The sequence below is a fragment of the Aspergillus heteromorphus genome, assembly GCF_003184545.1.
Source record: "Aspergillus heteromorphus CBS 117.55 chromosome Unknown BO70scaffold_34, whole genome shotgun sequence".
NCBI lineage: Eukaryota > Fungi > Ascomycota > Eurotiomycetes > Eurotiales > Aspergillaceae > Aspergillus > Aspergillus heteromorphus.
Genome location: NW_020290439.1, coordinates 195421 through 216172, shown reverse-complemented (window position 1 = coordinate 216172; position 20752 = coordinate 195421). Strand labels below are relative to the sequence as shown.

Below are 20752 nucleotides of genomic sequence, written 5' to 3'. Positions count from 1 at the left end.
CGCGCTAACCCGTCTGGGAGTAGGCCCGGAACCCGGCACAACGTAGGCCCGGAAATTTTTCGGGGCGGCATATCGAATGGATTTCTTCGTGATGCTGCCTGTCTGCTGAATCTGCAGAAGTCGCTTTCTTCGATCTCCCGTCTTCTCATCATGGATCTGCAACCTCCGTCGGTGCTGGCGCACTTGCCGCACCCGTTGCACGCCTCCAGCGGCAAAACCCATATCGCTGAAGTCTACAGCTTGGCCGACTCGAAAAAGCGCAAGAGACATGAAGTCGTCGTGGCGGTCGACGGCGAAGCCGTGAACATCTACAACGTATGCCAATGCCTATGCCTATGCCTCAAGACCAGACCAGACCAGCCGGGACCTCGCCAAGGAGCAGATACTGACTGATGGTTTGTTTTCAGATCCAAACCCCGAAACTGGTCACCTCGTACGCCCTGCCCCCGCAATCCACGTTCTCGTGCCAGCCATGCTCCGTCCGCAGAAAGGTCCCGAACCACGCGGCCGTCAAGAGACAGACCTACGTCGCAGTGAAGCAGCAGATTAAGTCGTTCGTGGAGGAACACGGTGGCAATGGATCCAGTGCGCCCGTCATCTCTTCGTCGTCCTACACGGTGACCGACTCCGACAGCCCGGCGGTTTTCCTGGGAATCGTCCCGACCGAGTCCGAAGAGGAGGGATCGTTTGACGTTCTAGCTGCTCACCAAGATGGTCGCGTACGCAGGCTGTCCTCCGATCTCGAGACCCAGCAGTGGAGCCTCCGGCACAGCGAGATCGCCAAAACCAGCGCGACCCATGAGATCCGGTCCTGTTTCCTCGTCGAGTTCGAAGACGCCAAGAAATCCCTGTTCAAGCGCCGACAAGATCTGGCAGCTCTCGCCTTCGGAAACCTCACCGAGTCTGGCGTTGATGAGCCCTCGGTGTTGCTACTCGTTTCGGAGCCCACCGGCTCAACCCAGACGAAGCTGAGCGACGTGAAGGTGCAGATGTTTTCCGTTCCCGCCAACGTATCCGCCCAGGGCCGCGACGAAAGCCAGAAGATGCGACACCTCCTTACCGTCACCATGCCTGAGGTGGAGGGACAAGAGACGATCGAACGCCGCGATTCCCAGTGGTACTTCCATGTGGGATCGGCTGGGCTGAACCTGTCGTTCGAAAAGGGATACATCAACTTCGACCTCTCTCAGTACGCTCCCACGGTCACCTCGAAGTTCATTCTGGAGAACGAAGACTTCTCCTCCATTCTGCGCATCTCGCCCCAGTCGGTGATCGGCGCTGGCCAGTCCATGATCGCAGTCTACGACACACAATACAAGTCCGTGCAGCGAAGCATCCCCGTTGACGACGTCCCCGCCGGTGGTGCCGGAGCCAAAGCGCGCACCACGTTTGTGAGTTACTTCGCGAAGCTGGGAGTCGCTGTGGCCGCAAAGAACAACACCCTGTTGGCCTTCGACCTGAGCACGTCGCACACTGCCGCACCCTCCCTCAAGCGGCCCAGAGATGGACTCCTGATCGACGCCATCGGCCGGGGTATCGGATCCTCCGCCTCCCAATGGGACACCGCGTCGAAGAAGCACCGGACCGACAACATCACATCTCTAGGCTTCACCTCGCCCAAACAGGCCGAGCAGTGGAACCAAGTGACAGCCTACCTGCGCAAGTGTGCCGCATCCAAGGACGCGGACGGGTTTGACCACGCCGTCAGGGGATACTTCGGCAAGACCTTGAACTCGCCAGACCGATTCGTCCACCCCGAGAGGACGCTCTTCCTGCTGTCGTTGATCTTCTCCCTGCAGGAGGATGCCGCCAGCGAGGACAAGCTCTCCGCCTCCTCCTCCTCCCGCCTGTCCATCGAGCTGTGGCCGCAACAGACCTGCAAATGGCTCATCCAAATCGGTCACCTCTCCCTGAGCAACATCGAGATTGCCCTCCGCCGGTCCATCAAGCCTCGCGTCCTCCCCTCTCTCCCCGCGGGCTCTCTCGCCCAAGCCCTGGTCGACTCGGACCCCTCCCTCCAACGCCTCATCGACGTCCTCCAGGGCCGCGTGCTCTCCTCCCCCGACGAGCTCGCCTACATCCTCAAGCTCCTCATCAACACCGCCCGCGCTCGCTCCATCTCCCTCGACGAAGAAACCCCCAAGGCCCTCACCAACGGCGAACCCACCCTCACCGACCCCTCCACAGCTCTCACCACCACCACCACAACCCCCGAAGCCAGCCTCGCCAACATCTTCCTCGCCCTCAACACCACCCTCGAAAAGCTCCACCACCACCCTCTCCCCGCAACCACCACATCCATCCGCTCCGTCCTCTCCCGCACCGAAATCATCTCCATGGTCCACCACCTCCGTCTCTCCCTCGCCACAGGCGGCTACACCTCGCGCTTCACGGAACCCGCCCCGGTGCCCGTCCCCGCCGAGCAAACCCAACCCCCCCTCTCCCTCCCCACCATCATCTCCCTCCTGAACGCCTCCATCGACGCCATCGGCCCCTCCGGCTGGATCTCCGCCTCCGCCCCCGGCAGCACCATCGACGACTCCCCGATCCGCGACCAGGAACTCATCGCCGACATGAAATCCGAAATCTCCGCCGCTCTCGCCGGCGTCGAAGAGGCCACCTACCTGAAAGGTATCCTGCACGAATACCTGGGTTACGCGCACAGCGTCGTCCGCTCCTTCTCCGCCACCACCTCGTCCGTCGCCGTCGACGCCTCCGGCTCCGAAACCCCCGCGTCCGCGCTCGTGCGCCACGAGAAACTCAACGGCGCCGACCTGATGATTTTCGGTGCGCCTGAGGAAGGCGATGAGGGCTTCGATGGCGATGCCTCCGGCAAGCTCTTGCCCCTGTCGCTCAAGGCGGCTTCGACCGATGTCAGCAAGACCAAGATCAAGTTGTCCACCGGTGAGGTCAAGACGAGGACCAGTCGAGAGATCGGCTACCTGCGGAGAAAGGCCGCTGGGAAGTACTCGTTTGAGAGGCTGATTGTATAGTTTTGTGTTGTAAGGAGCTTGTGGCTGGTGTTGTGTTTTATTCTTATGGTGATCGTGATGGTGTATGTAGGTTAGGTTACGTTAAAAAAGTAGAACGATGATTTCTTTTTTATCTCTCTCTATATGTTTTCTTAGAAATACCGAGTATGTATGGTATGTAAGACCCTCCAGACTTCCCGCCCCAAGGCATGCATGTTACTTACACGTACATACTTTATATAGTATTGTCTCCATCCCGCTGGAACCAATGAGAAAAACACATCCAGTCCAGTAACAAACAAACAAAAGTAGTAACTCAATCTTTCTTTCCTTTTAACCATGGAGTCAGGACAGCATCCTAGGCAGTCAGTCATTTCACTCCTCCCTCCCATTACCAGAAAATTACGAGCTTAAGATCCCAGACAGTTGAGTCCAAGGTAGTACTATATAGTATATATATATATACTAGTATTTCATTATATACTATATACACTACCTTACCTACCCGTCAGCCCCGCCAATCAAAACAGCAGCAACATCCCTCTCCCTCTCCCCTCCAACACCTTCATACGATCACACGTATAAGGCCCTGATTCTGATACCCAAATAAACAACTTGTTTTGGAAAAAAAAAAAAAAAGAAGAAAAGCACAGTACCCAATCTCACAATTTCATTTCAATCCACTGACTTAGACTTCCACTGTGAATCTGAGATAGTCTTGATATGTACACAATTTATATATAGCAGATGCGTGGGTTGGATGTGGTGTGGTATATGCACAACGAAATGAAAGAATGGCATGACATAATATGATAAGATATGATATGATAAGACAAGGAGCGAACGATCCAAGACAATCACTTGGTTGGTTTCTTTTCCATCCGAGCATGATCTCATCATCTGATATTAATCCAATCCCACTCAGCCTCGAACCAGGTCATGTCATGATAGTAACAATCTCAAGCAGACAGGCAAACACGGGCTGAGAGTGGTAGGCCAAGGAGATAGATGGATAGATAGCTGGATAAGTAGCTTCGAGTGGAGTGGAGATAGATGCCCATGATGAAAGACAAACCAGATCCTCAAAGCAGGTAGATAGATATCTGGTAAATCTGCGTGGCTGACAGAGTAAAGAAGGTAAGGATGGATAATAAAGATATCGATCGATGGTTGATTGATTCATTGGTACAGTAGTTCACAATTGAATAATGGACAGGGTCAATTGTTAGGTCCACAGGTCCACCCAATTTATGCTGCGGCTGCTGTTGGCAAGCTCCCGACCCGAATATATGGCTAACATAGAGAACATGCAGGAAACGAAGAGGAAACAGAATACATGGAAAAGGATGACAACGGTTGTCTTAATTCATGATACACGGAACGCACAGGATAATAATAAAACATGGCATGGCACTTGCGTGACGGCGTTAGAGGGGGTAGATGATGGTAGATTGGTGGTGGCGGCGTAAATAGTAAGATACCAGTCTCGGGGTATGGCTCGGTTTCTTCAAGTAATGCGACATCATTTAGGCTGAGGACGAGAATAAGGATGCAGGGAATGTTATAATAGAGGGATGGTAATGATAATGCTGATGCTGCTTTTTCTGGATAAATATATGTTTTTCAGGACTGTTTTGAAAACCGCACGGATTCATGAGGAGAAGGAGAGGGTGTCGACCTGGGGTGTGGTGAGATGACGGATTGCATGTAGACACTGTCGCAGACATCAACAGCTAGACCTGTCGCAGTTGTACCTCCGGAAGCAGTCTGTATTATCCCATCGCTCTGTATCACTTGTATGAAACAGTCAGGGAAAGTTCAGCCGTCAGAACATCATGTGACCTGATACACTGAAGACAGCAGTCGACTGGAGCAGGCAGCCGTTGATGCCCAACGCGTTGAAGCGATCTCCGCATACAGATAGCATTTTCAGCAGGACTCGGCGAATATCGGTCTGTAACAGGGCATAGACAGAACTAGCTGGGTCCAATCGAGGAGCCTTCAGCACGCTCCTTCAACCGCATAGCCTGCGACTCGAGAGATCGCGCCATCAACTTTGTGACCGGCCACACAGCAGCCCGATCGAGAAGGCTGGCAGTGGAAACCAGAATCTTGCAGCCGTAACCTCCTTCAACCACACTAGGCAGACGTTGGAGGACGCTTAGCGCGGAGATGGTTGCGCCGCTCTGGACCTCCTTCTTCATCTTAGTTTCGACACTCGTGAGAATCTCCTGAATTTTTCCCAGCAGCTTGCAGTCCTCTTCCTCCAGCAGCATAATGCTAGTAGCTTGCGCAAGGTCGATATCATCCCGACCAAGGACGCCCAAATAGGGGCCCACGCGCTCTTGGACCGTGGTGATCCATTCCGCCAGGACTTGAGCACAATCAAATGTACACATGGCACATTGGATGGGCAGCTCCCGGCAGGTAAACTCGGCGAAGGTGTTTCCGAGTTGGTCGGACATGGAGATTGAGTCCGCGGCGTAGAATGCTGCTTTGCGGAGATGCTTTTCGCGTTTGGACTGACCGGGCCGATACACCCCCATGAGAGTCTGCATGGGCTGGTCCTGGGTGGGGGTGCTGGAAATGGCAAGATCGCCCACTCCTAGATCGGCGACTGAATCGCGCCGGTTGTCAGTCTGATTCGGACCTTCCGTGATCGATGGGTCCAGCACATCGGTCGGAATGTCATCCATGGGGTGAACGATCTCTGTTCCGCGGGCAAGCTCGTCGGACATAGCATTCCAATCGCGCTGCCAGAATGCCTCCTTGCATCGTCCAAGGTTAACAAACAACCTTACATATGCGAGATCTAACAGTGGAATGCTGTCAGCCGACAGGGGCCCTGCACCAAAGGGATTGGGACGTTCCAGGCTGTGGACGGGGTTGCTGGCCCAAGCGGACTGCCAGGCCCTCAGTGCAGGCTCAATATGAGCCTGCATAGCCTCGGTTTCCCGAGACGTCCACTGTCGACCTATGTGCCGTTGGCGAGTTTCCCAAATGTAGTTATGGAGAGCATATATCAGGATCAAGCATCCGAAGGTACTAAGCTTTAACTCGGGACTGGATGGATCACCTGAAGGAGTATTATTACCCGATGACCTCGACGGAGACGGCTGCTGTTCGCGTTGGCTGGCAGTTAACAAGGTAGTCAAGGCCGAGGAGAAGGAAAGTCCCTTCTTCGGGGACGGCTGGCCACCCATTTCCTTCCAAGCCTGGGGAGACTCTGCCGCCCACAGCTCCTCTTCGCAGGGCAGATCCAGGCGGATCTCCGAGTTGGTAAGAGCAGGTGCGTGGTTGTAGGCAGAGACGAGAAAGCACGACAGAGCGAAGATCGCGTACAGCGTGCGCTTCCGCTCCTCCACGATCTTCCAGTCCAGCCACTCCTTTCGCTCTTTAGACTGTCCAGATGGTACTTGGCTCCAATTGGCAGAGTCTTTGCTGAGCCCGGCGGTAAGATAGTCCTGGCAAAGATCCCTCGCATCCAGATGATGGGTCAATTCAGCCGCTCGTGCAAGGCTCACCAACGCTGCACAGTGGGTACTCGCAATGTCAGCGGAGGTCTTGTCACCACAGCTATGTCCGTAGATAACGTTGAGAAGCATTGCTTGTACCAGCCACAGCGGAGTGTTGTGTATCGAGGTATCGCGCGCTTGACTCCCTCGGCCAAAAGCAGTAGACAGATCGGCTTTCCGGCGTTCCTCGAGATAGAGTTGAATCATTTTCTTGGCAGCTTCGAAGAGGTCCTTGGAACCGGCGGTGTCGAATTCGTAAAGCGCTCCAATCGCAGCCATGGAGAGGATCAGGGAGCCACCACCTCCAGCCACGCCAGTGGAGCTCAGGTTGAGATGGCCGCTAGGAGTCCGGAGGTTGTTGGTATATTCGGGTGCTTGGAAGTCAAGGGTCGGGATATGGAGAAAGGGCATGTGTGGGTGAAAGTAGGTGATGTAGGCCGAGATGTAACGCTGCATGTCCGAGGTGCTGGGGAGTTGACCGGAGCTGCTGAAGCTGGACGAACGGGAGAACAGGTCACGGCATTGGATCATGCCGCTGGCCGGCTGTGAGTACTTGCGGTGATTGAGACTGGTAGGGCGCGCCATACTGGCTAATAAAGCCTGTCGTGTGGAGTCTGTAAAGGTATCCGTGGAGCTTGGGGAATGGTAAGTTCGTAGGGCACTATTCGTGAAAGGCAGGTTGAGAGGATTAGGAGATTCTCCGTTTGTTGCCATAGAGGATGAAAACATACTATGCGAATGTCCACCCATTATGGGCTGACCCACGGAAGTCATGGATGGGGGGGTGGCATAGGTCTCCGCAAACGGGTTCTGGGCCATCAAAGACTTGGGGGAAACCGTCTCCGGCGAGATTCCTATATCATTAAAGCTGGAAGATGTGTAATCGATGGGGTACTGGTTCGAGGCCGCCGCGTTATGGGGAAACGGGTTGTGCCAGCTAGCCGAGGAGATGGAGGAATAGCGGTTTGAGCCATCCATCATCGCTTCGCTGATCCCACTCTGGCTGCCTGTGCTCATGGCTGAGGGAGACGACTCGTCAATTGCGGAATCATTGCCTTTGCCCAGCGGCAGGGCAGGGTCAAAGTTATTCATCCAATCGAAACTGAAGTCATCCTCCATCATTGCATCAGTGGAGGGCACATGATGCGCACCATGGGTGTATGGGGATGAGGGTGAATCATTCCCATACTGCTGCGGGGAGCCCCCGAAATGGAGCTGTGAGGGATCGATGGTACTATGACCCATGAACATGTCCGGGATATTGATGTCAAAGCTGCCGTAGACCGGGGCAGTCCGAAGGCCTCCAGCAAAGTCCATGGGTAGCCCGGATGTTTCCAGTTTGGGTAGACCATTGGAGAGACCATTCAAGGAGGGGTGGTGACCAGAGGCATATCCGCGGGCAAAGTCCAGGTTGGAACCGACCGATGTGGCAATGCTCGCATGATAGACATGGCCGGGATGGCCGGGAGCCGAAGACGGATTGGAGGAGTTGATTCCTAGAGCCGCTGCGTCAATATGGCTGATGGTGTTTGCGCGCGGGCGCATGGTGGAGCTGCTGGCGATAGAGTTCTTGCGAACCCGGTTCGCTCCAGTGCCTGCATTTCCCGTGCTCTCCCGCCGGCCATTTCTGGGACGCGACGAGGGCGTTGTGGTCATGTGCAGCTTCTGTTGATGCCTGAGTAGCAGGTCGCGACGAGCGAAACAGCGCGCGCACTCCGGGCACTCAAAGGGCTTCTCCTTGGTATGCGAGCGCTCGTGACGCTTGAGGTGTTCCAATCGAGCGAAGGACCGATTGCACGTGTTGCAGACATGAGGCCGGGGCTTGTCAGTTTTGGGAGGAGGCACCGCGGCGCCGGAATTAGGCAGGGTATTGGCATCTTTCTTGGGGATCTCCTTGGGAGGAGCTGATGTTGTTAGGAACCAAGGCACAAAGGGAAGCCGTCAACAACACGAACTCACCGGACACATCGCCGGGGATTTCGCTGATGCTCGCGAGATCTTCCATTTTGGGGCTCGTGGCCGGATCTTGGCCGACCATCGTGTCTAGTAACATCCTAGGAACCTTCTGTCGCGTGGAAACCAGGTCTAAGCACTGGTTGCGGGGGCGGGGTAGTGTGCAGAAGATGCTGTGATTGAGGGTCAGGGAGGAGGGGCAGCGGAACCCAGCTGGTAAATAGGTAAAATCGCGGACGGGGAGTAAAACTACTGGCGACAGTGGTGCGGTAAACCCGACATTGACAACATTCTGATTCAATGATTTAAAGTTAGCCTGGCCGGTACTTTGTCCGGATGCTAAACGCAGCAAATCAGGAGCGGCGCCTCCGCAGGATACTGACCGAATGATCACGGAGGGCAGCAGACAGCGGATAAATTGTAGGTTTTTTTTTTGTAGAGCGATTTCAGGATTTGAGCACGAGAGCGATCGCGGGGTCTAATAAGTTGACACGGTGTGGGCAGGATTGACAGGAGACCCGTTACAAAGGAGGCAGGAGAGGTGGGCTTGGTGGCAAAGTGGTCCCGTTCCTGGGAGTTTCGATCTCGGCGGTAGCAACTGTAATCAGCAGGGGTGAGTTAGGTTTCCAGGCTCCAGGGGAAAACCACGGGTAGGCGACTCACCCAGGTGACGAGAGAGGAAAGGACTGTGTAGATGGGACGATTCACCCCCGAGCGTCGCAGACCATTGGGATCCGGGGTAGTTACTTGTCAGTTGTCGCTTTGGAGGGGTCTGCGAGGGAGGTCCAGGTGGTAGTGGTGGATGATGGTGTAAGCCGGAGATAGCCGACCGCAGCTGGGCTTATGGCGAAGGACGGGCAATGAACTGCTCAATGGCTTGATAAGCACAAAGAGTCGGCGGGAATCCCCCGACGAGAGCAAAAGAACTTTCGGTGGAGAGGAGGAAGGGGAGTGGGGGGAGATGGAAGAAGCGAGGAGGAGCAAGCAGGAAGAGGGAGGAGGGAGGAAAGTCAGTGTCAGCGGGTAGGCCGATGGTGGATGGTTGGAAGAGCGAGGCTGTACTCTCCGAAGTGTACGGAGTAAGTAGGTTAGGTGGGAGAGGGAAGAGGAACCAGGCAGGCAGGCGGGCGGAAGAGGGAGTGGCGCGCAGCAAGGAAACTAGTAGTAGTAGTCTGCCGTTGCACGAGAATAATGGAAACTGGACAGAGAGAGAGAGATACTAGATACTTGAATGCTTGTATCTGCTCTACTCTACTTCCTTCCTTTCAACACTTTACATACCCCCCCCCCCCTCAACGCCAGATGTCGTAAGCATATTGGGATCGCTCTGGCAGTTCCTGTTACAGTTACGAGCTCACCCAATTTCCTACACCAGCAGGTCCTACAGTCGACGACTAGAATACTAGTAGTAAGGTATGATGGAGTCGAGGCTGGTACTAGTACGGCATGGCGACGTACCTACTTACCGGCCTAGGTAGCAGTGCAAGTGCTCTCTCTCTAAACAGTACCCCGGCCGCCCGGCGACAGTCGCGGGATAAACCCACGAAACAGCATCTAGCCTTAGTCACGGCGCCCGCCCAATGGCCAGCTGCCATGGCCGCCGGAGTGGGTCGGTTGGCTCGGGTCCGCCGTCCTTTGTAAGGGAGCATGGGCCATGACAGGGCCAGAGCCAAGGGCGGGCCCCACCTCCCAGTCACGGGGGGCCTGCAGTAATGCACTGATGCTGACAATACCGTACGGGTGGGACACAATACCGTCACGGCCGACAGCAGGTATTGTACGGCCGGTGTTTATTCCCAGCCCGCCATCCCATCACCCCAGTCAGTACTCCGTAGTGGCAGGTAGCAGTACTTGGGGGCAGGGCAGGGCATAGCATCCTCATCTACGATGGTCGTAGCGAATATCTAGCTAGCTAGCTAGCTAGCTGGATAGATAATGATAACACCCACGCTGTCTCGCCCCCTGCCCCCAGAGACAGAGACACACGAGCGACTAACGCGGTTGGAAGGGGCCTGAGGGATTCCTTCGCAGGGGATGGCGTACTTGGACCTACCTACTACGTACGGAGTACTCGCTACTTGGTACTTGCCTAGGTTGCCTCCTAACCAATTTCCCTCAGTTGCGTCCAGGTATGAGACATGATGTACCCCATACAAGCTATTTTTAAACTTGCTCACATCCTGACAGTGTGTCTGTCCAACTGCCTGCCTGTCCTCGATCCCCAGGCCAGGTCCGATCTTACGCTTCCGTCGTGTCGTCTCCAGCTCAGAGACACCACCGGGTGGTGGTCAGGCCGATTGATTGCCTGTTTGACGCAGTGTCGAGCCGATGTCCTCCTCCCACTCCCAACTCCCAGCCATAACCCTGCAATGACTCCTGCTGTGCACGTCCGGATGCTTCCCGCGGGCTGCTGGAAGGTTTCTAGCTTCACCCCCGGCCGATGCTGCTGTCCCTCTCCAGATTACTCTAATTCCCGGAGGCAGACATGCAGCAGCAGAGGGCGGACGGGTGGGCTCGTGACCACCGTGAGACGTGCCGGCGATGATTTCAGAGCATAGCTGGCAAAGGACAAAAACGAGGACGAGGACGAGGACAAGGACGACGAGTGCTGGGATAGTCAGCAGCCCCCCCCCTCGCTGCGATTGATCCTAGCACTGCTGCCTGTCCTGCCAGTCCTGGTGCCTGTCGGCGACAGCGACAGCGAGCAAGCCCACCAATACAATATATACCTAGTACCTAGCAGTAGGTAGCTCGGAGAGCATTTTCCAGTCCCTTCCCTTCGTCTCACGCATCCTTTCTTCTGGAGAGACAATAGTAGCGACGATCTGCTCCGTATGATCAGTTAGAATCCATCATTCCGGTGAGGTTGTCAGCAGGATATCATCGGCAGTTGTCGCACCGTATTGCAGATTAGATTACCGGTGAGGGAAGTGGAAGCTCGCTCCAAACCAGTCCGACGCAGCGCGCCCCTAGCCGGATTAGGCAGGCTCACGGCAACGGCCGGATTTGATACCACCGATGTCCGTCTGGACGGTGTACGGGCGATACGACTCCCCTGTAATGGACGTATCATCGGGGTAAGGTAGGTACTACGGGGTAAGCCCCGCAGGTAAGATATCGTTGCTCCGTCTCTGTTGTAGTATGTAAGTATGTCGTCTATTGTATCACTGATCTCGGCAGGAGCCAGAGTTCAGGGTGGAATCCAACCCCAGACCTCGTGACCGTTCCGGATCTGCGACTGGTCTCTCCCTAACTATTGCGTCCCAGGCCACCCCGAATCGATGGGAACGAGATCCCCAACCGGCCGCGGCGGGAACCAACGACGTACGTACAACTACGAGATACAAAGAGAAGGCCGCGCAGACGGTTTCGGCTGTTGGGAAAACCTTCGCCGGCGTTGCCCGAGTCCATGGGCCGTCTGGGCTGCTTATTGTGGTGGATTGTGGTGGCGGTTGGCGCCGCATCCCCGATCCCCCCAATCAGGTGAATGGGGGAGAACAAGGGAAAGGAAGGCTCGCTCGTAATAATGATTAATGGCCGGCCGTCGCAACGGATAGATACTGCTAGGCAGTTAGTTACTAACTACTACTTAAGAAGCGGATCCTGTCGAGCAGCAGTGCAGTGTTCATATTGCTGCTGCAGCGAGAGCGTGCGCCATTTTGCATTTTGTGGGGAGGGCGAATGAAAGGCGGCAAGGTTCGTGTGGGGGATTTCCCTGGATCCAGCGGGTATGTTGCCAATCGTATCCGTTCGATCCGCTGTTGCGGGTGGAGCCCTTGAGGTCATACCTGCGAGTCGGCGACAGTCGACGCAGACTAGCCCGGTCGCTCCGACTGCGACGGGCGATTCTGGGCGAACCTGGGCAAACCTAGTGATGCGCCTGGCACCTCGCACCTGGAGTCAATTTAATTCCCTTCTTTTTTCTTTTTTTCTTTTTTTTTGGCCAGGGACTCAGGCAGTAGATAGATAGGAGGGACTCCAATTTTTGTGTCTTGTGCCTTGTGTCTCGGATGTCTCAGGTCTCGAAAGTCTGAACTCTGAATTCTGAACGTTAATCCCGACAGTCTACTTTTTTCGCTGAGGTTTCACCTCCCCGTTCGGTTATGCTCCATCGGGCAGTTGATCATTGCCCGGTGGAGTCGGTTTCCCTGTCAAGCCTGGTCTGCCACCTTGAAGACTTGGCAGCACCGTGGGCGAAATAAACCGGAGCCACTGGTCGCACTACGCGGTTTGGGAGGCAGCTCCAGCCGGGCCAGCGCCGCCTGATTGGCCCGCCGCGCCGGTGATGGGGGATCATCTTGGTTGGCTTCCCCAAAACTTCCGTCCCCTGAGCACCGGGCCCGGTTCCTTAGGAACAGCCAGGCGTCCAAGCTCGAATTTCTGGAACACACAGCCAACCAACACGAGCAATCGCTGAAAGCATCCTGCCCCCCGCCTGATTGGTCAATCGGGGTTTGACTTTGGCTGCCAATGTTCAGACTTCCGAGGATGCGAACTGTCCAGGTTGGAGGAGTGGTGTGATGTGCTAGTTTATGTGTCCTGTTTGTAGGTAGGTAGGTAGGTAGGTAGTCTGTCTGTCTGTCTGCTCGATCTGGCGCAGACGGAATCGCGCGGAATCGCTGACTGACTGACTCGAAACTCTAACGGCCAGGCGTGGTTGCACGAATGTAGGTGCGACGCCGGTCCTGTCGCAAATCACTCAATCGGTTGAGAACCGGAGGCGAGCCATCGAGATCTGTACCTCATGGGGCAGTCATTCGTCGCGGACCAGCGTCAGCGTACCTGGTACGGAGTACTACTACTGTTAGACCCTACCTGGATACATGCTAACGGAGACGGAGCTCCATCGACGATGGCCCATGCTTCCCGGGTGGCCTGCCAGTGAGGGAGGGAACGTGACGGCCCGTCCAGCTCATGATACGGAATGGAGATTGCATTGGAGGGCTGGGGGATAATCTATTTCCAGGGCCCGTCACTGGCCGCGCTGGAGCCCGGATGGATCCCCGAGTCCTGGCTACCTATGTCCGTGATGCACTCTGTAGTTAGCATGGGTGCCGGATGGTATCTAAGCTGCATGAGGGGGTGGGACTTCATTTAAGTATTTACCCAGGATTAGCCGCTGTCCTGTGCAGCCGACATTAGTGTTGCACAGGCCGATTGGTTGCGTGCGGGCGGTTTTGCGCGCCATCCCACGTTATGACGTTGGGGGGGAGGATTCAATCAGAGTCTGAGTCTTCCCTCGATGAGATGAGATGTATCGTCTGTCTGTCTGTCTGTCTGTCCGTGAAGTGTGAAGATGCTCGACAATAATGCGATGGCCTGCAGACATGGATGCAAGCACGGTGCACGTACTGCGTCCGCGATACGTCCGTCCGATATCCACATCTACATCTACATCCACATCTTGCAGGGGCAAGACTAGGTATGATCTACCCTACCTGCCCACCTAGGTAGAAGGCCATGCCATACCATACCATCCGAGCAAGGGAGCAGCCCTGAACGAGTCCAACAATAATTCTCACGACCGATCAATAGTCATAGCGACCCGAGCACCCGCGAGATATTGGCCACACCCATCGAAAGACGACCACGTAGGTAGATGGGAAAAAAAGAGTGGACTCGAGTATCGGCCATCCGCACGGCCCTCGCGCGCAAAACCACAGACCCTCGACACCTGAGGCCAGCTGCCGCCCGAGCGCCTTTAGTGCGGGCGTCAGGTGGTGCGCCGGCGGTATTCTGTTTCGGTGTCGGTGGTATTGTTTGTATCGCGCCAGCAGGGATGTCATCGCGAGGTACCTAGCTGTACCTACTACTACCGACTACTGCTAGATACCTACCTAGCGAGATACCTGTATCCATCCCTCTCCACGCGTAGCTGCATTCCCGGGTGAAGGACAGCAGCAGCAGCAGGAACCAGGACCAGCGCTGCGCCGCTAGCAGAGCTTCACGAATGGTCCACTACTACGATTGATTGATCGATTGATTATCTTGATCCGATCCGCTGCCTACCCGGACAGACTACGGGACCGAGGAATGAGAAAGGCCTACGGTACACTAGGTAGGTACTAGGTAGCTGTCAAAACCGCTCCTTCCGAATAATCTAACTGACTCGGGAGCCACTGCGGAAGATCTCCTTACGCGCTGTCTACCTGGACTAGTAGATAGTCGGCACCAACCAGCTAACTAGCCTACTAGGTCCTAGATAGCGAGCGCCCTGGCTGGCCGAGGAGAGAGGGAGCAAGTGGCACGGCATGGTGGGGTGACTTCTTAATGGCTTGCGATCGGAACCACTCACTCACCCAACAAAAGGATCCTAATAATGTGTTTGTTTTCTGAGACGACAAGCTACTGACCTATTGGACAAAAGTGGTGCAAGAGGGATAGATAGACAGAAATGGTTGATCCTAACCGCCGGATGCTATGCTACAATATAGGTTCTCTCCGTACTGGCGATGATGATACGGTAAGGATAAAGCGCTTGGCTGGCACAAAATCTACCAATTAACGCTAAGTAATAGGGTACCTATCCAGAGACGCTACAATCCTACCTGCAGTAAAAAATCTCAAGGGAAAGGTAGGTAGGTAGGTAGATACCTAGTAAACAGGATATGTCCCACAGAAGGATGAAGGAAGGATGGATGATAGGCGCCCGTCAGCCGGCTCCTGCGCATCCGCCTACCCATCACCCACCCAGGGAGTGAGTGCCACGGACCACTATGATCCGGTAGGCAAAGCCCTACTTACCTATCTACTCCATAACCCTACCGCACCCTGCAGGGCCATCGCCCTGTGCGTGCGCGCACCGCGAACAGACACCAGCCCCCAGCCCACCATACAATGCGCAACGATCGCTGAACAATTGCATTGTCGATCTGCGCGACTTGAGTAACGGGCAGGGCAGGGCAGGGCAGGTTTAGAAATTCTCCGAGGGCCGTGTGTGCATTGATGATTTACATGGTAGAAGTTGGCTACTGGTTAGTAGGTAATTCGGTAGTAAATGTGGTATTTCGAGGGTATGACTGATTTCAATGTAATGAATACCCTCGAGTGAAAAGTCGAGGTACAAAACAGAAACCGACTGGTATAGATACATTTTTGTACGGATACTTACGCGTGGTGGAAGGGTTTCTATTTTGGTGGTGGGCGATGGGCTAAGGGGGGTGAATGAATGGATGGATGGATGGATGGACGTATCTACGACTCAGGTCGTGGAATGAGCGATATTCCAACTAATTTAGTCTCGTTCCTGATAGGTGTGATGAGAATGGCTGGTCTGGGCTGGTCAGTGAGTCAGGGAGCCAGGGAGTCAGGGCTGGTTTTGTTGCATGGGCTAGCCGGCTAGCCAGTAGTAAGTAGGTATCTACCTAACTAGCAGGGACGCGCTCTAGGGCTGATTTGCTATCAGATACCATAGGATAGGCTGGATATATGCAGCTCCCTAGGTAATTACTGTCCTTGCACAGGACTCCACACACTATCTACCTATGCAGTGATTACCGAGTAGTAAGTAAGTAGGAGGGTTGAGTGCAGGACTATCTATCTAATAATCTAACAGAGGATGGCCGGGTGTGAAGTAGCACGCCATCATCCATAGCGGCCGAGCCATAAGGCGCGGCTGGGACGATGATAGGCCGGCTGTCACTGCAGATATCCTGGTGCGGTGCGATCCACAGCCGCCCCATCATTCCGTCCATGCTGGATGCTGCTAGTGCGTCGTACCCACTCGAGCTAGTGGCCAGTTAGATGTCGACGGGTGATTGAAGTTACACCTATCTACCCGGGGTTTCTAGTTACATAGTGGGTGGTTACTTATCTCGAAGATAGATACGGAGTAGATACATTCTGGCCAGATCAATGGGCTTCGATGCCGAGGGTTGAATTGCTCAACGGTTGTTGGGTACTCACCAATGGGTCTAGACTGACTGTCGGGTCTCTTCAAGTTTTAGATGTCCCAGTCTCAGTCCCTCCAGATTATGCAAGCTAAGCTAAGTAGGTAGACATCCATCACATTCACTTACACTCCAATGACCCCAAATAGTTAGTAGTATCTTATGTATGCACCAGCAGTAGCAGCAGCAGTAGCAGCAGTGGATCAACCCCGTCCGTCGATTGTTGCTTGATATATAACCCCGAGAAATTGCCACTGGTCGATTCAGCACAGAGGAAGTACTTACGGAGCAGAGCACAGTATCATGTATCTATCATATCTCGCTACCTAAGGCGACCAGTAATCCAGCCAGAGATCCATGCCCGCATGGATAGTGTCGGTATGCGTGTGTATGAGGAAGAGAGAGAGAGAGAGTCTCCCAGTGGCCACACCACCAACCCTCGCGCAGGGATATATACGGGCAGCGAGCGATTCCATTGCACCGTTCCTGGTGGTCTGCTAGTAAGGCAGCGAAGACGTACATAAGGGCCATGCAAGGTGAAATTTGGCGCGGGCTTCTAAACGGCTGCCGCAGTTACTCCGAGGCCCAAGTCCTGTAATTCCAACCCTGGTGGAGAGCGCCCACTGCGGCTGAGCCTTGACGATCCTGCACGCTAAGGAGCGGAATGCTGTCAGCGTGTACTATCTATTACTTGCTGGTACTAGTTTTTTTTTCCTTTTCTTTTTTTCTTTTTTTTTTCTCGGGCTTAGTAGTATGATTGTTAGTGAGGGAAATAATAATAAGTGGCAGGTTGGTCAGGGGTATGTATGCGGTAGCAAGGAGAGAAAAATATCCAGTACATGCAAGAGATATATGATAATAGTAGAAGGGGCAGTAGTCTGCGACAAACCAAACCAAAACAGAGCTTCAACTTTACTAATCCAGGCGAATAAGTGAGTGCAGTGCGGAAAGGGCTGGAAATTGAGATGATGGCAGACAGAGTATCCGCACCTACCGAGGCAATTAGATAGACTGGAGTGGTTACTACTCTACTATCTTCTTCCCGTGCCACGGGCCGCCGTGCAGAACGCGTTGCAGGCCGGCCATCTTCCTTCTGTTGGCAACGCACACGCCCTCAAGCGGTCCCTGCAGCCGCCGGATGGGCCACGCCAGCATGCGATCGCGCGAGGTGCTTGCAGTTGAGTTGCAAGGTGCATGGTGATGTCGCCACTGGGACTCCATCAGTCCATCCACCATCTGTCTAATATATATTGTACTAAAGTAATTATATTAATATTGGATTGGGGGGGGGGGGGTGGTGAAGAGCGAGCTACCTTAGTCCTGTACGGTATGTGTATGTGTATGGGTATTGTGGTATGCATGCATACTGTACCCCGTAAGTGTACAGTACCCAGTAGTATGGACATGGACATGGACATGGACACGCCGGAGATAAGCCGATCTATTGCGACGGCCGAGATGATTGATTGCTACACCGTACTGCTACTATTATTATTGGACTGCACTGACTAGCTACTAGTACCTAGGTACATGGAAGATAATGCAGCTGGCTTGGCGGGCGCATACGGAGCTTGCCACTCATTATTCACTCACTTCCATCCATCTTCCCTCTTTGTCGCGCTTTTGTTACCGATCAGTTGGTCGATCGGTTGGTCGATCGGTTAGTCGAGTTATTTCTGTCTTCGTCATGCGACTGCATAACTACCTAGGTAGCGCTGCGCTGCCTAGGGAGGTCTCTACATTGGGATGGCTGCTTCGCTTCCATGCACCCGGAAACCGGAGTGATTGACAGACACGGATGTCCAGCAGGCAGTAAGTAGAGTACTGCAGGGAAAGCCCTCGATGTACGGGGTACCCAGTCGTACCTACCCAGGGCTAGGAGTTGAAGTTGGATCATGCAAGCACGCCGGACAGAACTCCTCTTCCAGGTGCAGGACAGGACACACTGCTAAGCATCTGATCTGAGCCCGACATACCGAGATACAGATTGCAGTCGCTGCCAATTACCCCTTCCTGTGGCATCTCGCAGCCACTGCATGCGGATAAGCTGCAGGTGGCACCCAAGTAGCTTGTTGCATTGTTGCGTCCTGTCTCGAGATCCGGGCTGGGGATTTTGCTTTGCCATGTCTGGGGTACTGGACTGGCATCAGAGCGTTCTTGGGGATTGGGGTTGTGATTGGTTAGAGTTGTTTGCTGTGGTGGAAAAGGGGTGTAGTTTGCACCGGATGTTGGGGAGTCATCGTCTGGATGGTTACTCTTAACATACTATGTACTAGGATTGAGGTTGTACTTTCTTACTATATACCCAGATATAGGCGTTGACGGGCGGACGCAGTTATAGAAATGATATCTATATAGGTATACTATGTATCCAAACTGAACGGAAGTAAGAGAACACGGCCAAGGTACCACTTCGAGACCCCAAACAACATACTGCTTACTGCATTCGATCCATCCCTTCGACTAAGTCAACTGGCAGTCATAGGACTCGTGGCATATCGACATCTGGTATACATGCAGATGAGTGTCTGGAAGAACTGAATGTGTCTTCGCGCTGGAGGTGAGAGGGCGCATATAGTATATATCTTGTGGATGGATTGGGTGTATCGGCGGATGACGGGGAGAATGGGGAGATGGGGGTTATATAGACCGTGGGGATGCGGTTTTTATGATTAGACTTTAACTCTTTCTGTCAGTTATAATACAGCGGGGTCGCACAATTGAACTCGCGATAAGCTGAGTCAGGAGAGGAGAGGAAGTCGGAGATTATAATATGAAGTTGAGCCTATAGCTTCAATTTTTGATGTAACTGTTTCTGGCTGCTACGTGAGAGATTTACAAGAGCAGGAAATTGAAGACGACAATGCTTGAAGCTTCTTACGAGAGATCACGCACGATTGAGGAGCCCGATTCATGGGCAGTGAAACGAGCTTTTGTCAAGGATACCGAGTCGTGGCTCTCTGGCCCAAGGCGTCCTATATATGATATGATCCATAGTTATATTCGACAAGAGATGGAGAATGGACCCTGGGCCCTTGTGATGGAGTGGGCTGCATATTGGAACTGCTGCGGCATCAACAACGGGCAATAAAAAGACATCATTCATTCCCAGCATGCAAGCCATGCAAACCAGACCAAACAGATCTCAAGGCCAATAGTACTCCCCTTCCTCCAACGCCGTCAGCAGATTCGGATAAACCTCCAGGTAACCATCATTCTTCAGCTCAGGAAAGATCTGATCAATCAACGCCGCCACCATGCCTCCAAAGACCTGACTCCCCTCGACATTGATATGCGTATAGTCATCCGCATCCAGATTATACGTATACGCATCCGCCGGCCCAATAGCATTCAGATAATCCGTACTCGCCTTATTCAAATCAATCCACGCCGCATCGGTCCTCTCCGCAGCAACAATCGTCGCGTTGCGCTGATCCTCCAGATTGAGGATAATCGTCGGCGTGCCGGTAGAATTATCATAGTCGCGACGAGACAGCGGTGTCACCAGGATGGGCGTGCCTCCAGCATTCCGAACGTCGTGGACGAACTGCTCCAGGTTGCCCGTGTATTCCGGGACCGTGATATTGGCAGCGGGTTTCTGGTCGTTGTCGCCGAACTGGATGGTCACGAAGGTGCGGTAGTCGGACTTGTATTCTTGCACTTTCTCCAGGACAGTCGCCCAGTAGCCGCCGGAGCGGTAGCTGACTGTGGTTGCGCCGTCGTGGCCGTAGTTGATTCCTCGCGCGCCGTTGAATAGCGTCGTGTTGATGAATCCGTCGCCCCAGCCGCCACCATCCGCGGACTGGGTGGCGGTGGTGCTGTCGCCAGCCAGGAGGAAGAATGGGGGAATGGTGTCATTGCGACGTTGTAGGAGGGAGGATGGAATGGCGAATGTGCCTAATAGAAAGAGAGGGAGGAGACTGAGACTGACTCGCATGGTGACAGTAAGTGAATGGACATGTGCATACAGCTTGGATGTCAATTTTGGGGCATGCTCGTCACTTGCTCTTTATACCCCGTGCCTTGTCATCTTGACGCAAGGCAATATAGTCACCCCACCAACAGGAGGAATACAGGGTCTCTGCCAACAATTGCCTGAATTCATCCTGGACCTTGCCTTGCTGGTGGCGGGTGTTTATCCGGCTGGGTTGGACCTGCAGGTGCTGCTCTGCAGCTAACCCACTTCATCAAGGCATCAACTGCATATGTAGCCTGGCCAAGAGGATCTGCGGATGTCACAGCTGTTAGTCAGAGGAGATCACGTCACTGAATGACTTATATTGGATGATTGAGGCGAACCGCCGGAGTTTCTATGATGGCTGACTCGGCAGGGATCAGTCGGTCTGGCGATGCGGAGAAATCAAACAGATACCCCGAGAAATGGACTGCAATTTTGCCGAGAGAAGAGGAGTAATAGCGGGGA

The 20752-nt window shown here is 54.0% G+C and overlaps 4 protein-coding genes across 4 annotated transcripts; 2 read left to right on the top strand and 2 right to left on the bottom strand.

The window, feature by feature from the left end:
• The first annotated feature begins 139 nt into the window (after window positions 1–139).
• Window positions 140–3066, top strand: BO70DRAFT_365937 (uncharacterized protein). The gene is made up of 2 exons (XM_025544198.1): window positions 140–315; window positions 408–3066. Exons 1-2 carry the CDS (start codon window positions 151–153, stop codon window positions 2991–2993), a joined length of 2751 nt encoding a protein of 916 aa, XP_025395476.1. The 5' UTR covers window positions 140–150; the 3' UTR covers window positions 2994–3066.
• A 1757-nt stretch (window positions 3067–4823) lies between these two features.
• Window positions 4824–9030, bottom strand: amdX (putative C2H2 transcription factor (AmdX)). The gene is made up of 2 exons (XM_025547404.1): window positions 8447–9030; window positions 4824–8391 (listed from the first exon to the last, which is right to left on the bottom strand). The coding sequence occupies exons 1-2, from the start codon at window positions 8538–8540 to the stop codon at window positions 4949–4951; spliced, it is 3537 nt and encodes a 1178-aa protein (XP_025395475.1). The 5' UTR covers window positions 8541–9030; the 3' UTR covers window positions 4824–4948.
• Window positions 9031–18242: 9212 nt separating this feature from the next.
• On the top strand, window positions 18243–18656 carry BO70DRAFT_149998 (uncharacterized protein). Its single transcript, XM_025538195.1, has one exon. The coding sequence runs from the start codon at window positions 18366–18368 to the stop codon at window positions 18588–18590; it is 225 nt and encodes a 74-aa protein (XP_025395474.1). The 5' UTR covers window positions 18243–18365; the 3' UTR covers window positions 18591–18656.
• A 602-nt stretch (window positions 18657–19258) lies between these two features.
• On the bottom strand, window positions 19259–20695 carry BO70DRAFT_365927 (rhamnogalacturonan acetylesterase). Its single transcript, XM_025544197.1, has one exon. The coding sequence runs from the start codon at window positions 20264–20266 to the stop codon at window positions 19475–19477; it is 792 nt and encodes a 263-aa protein (XP_025395473.1). The 5' UTR covers window positions 20267–20695; the 3' UTR covers window positions 19259–19474.
• Between the last annotated feature and the right edge of the window lie 57 nt (window positions 20696–20752).

Bases quoted from the DNA above. Each gene is read 5' to 3' on its own strand.
- amdX (XM_025547404.1), bottom strand. From the start codon at position 8,540: ATGTTACTAGACACGATGGTCGGCCAAGATCCGGCCACGAGCCCCAAA. The intron at 8,392-8,446 runs GTGAGTTCGTGT...TAACAACATCAG, and splicing joins AATCCCCGGCGATGTGTCCG to CTCCTCCCAAGGAGATCCCC.
- BO70DRAFT_149998 (XM_025538195.1), top strand. From the start codon at position 18,366: ATGCGGATAAGCTGCAGGTGGCACCCAAGTAGCTTGTTGCATTGTTGC.
- BO70DRAFT_365927 (XM_025544197.1), bottom strand. From the start codon at position 20,266: ATGCGAGTCAGTCTCAGTCTCCTCCCTCTCTTTCTATTAGGCACATTC.
- BO70DRAFT_365937 (XM_025544198.1), top strand. From the start codon at position 151: ATGGATCTGCAACCTCCGTCGGTGCTGGCGCACTTGCCGCACCCGTTG. The intron at 316-407 runs GTATGCCAATGC...GTTTGTTTTCAG, and splicing joins AAGCCGTGAACATCTACAAC to ATCCAAACCCCGAAACTGGT.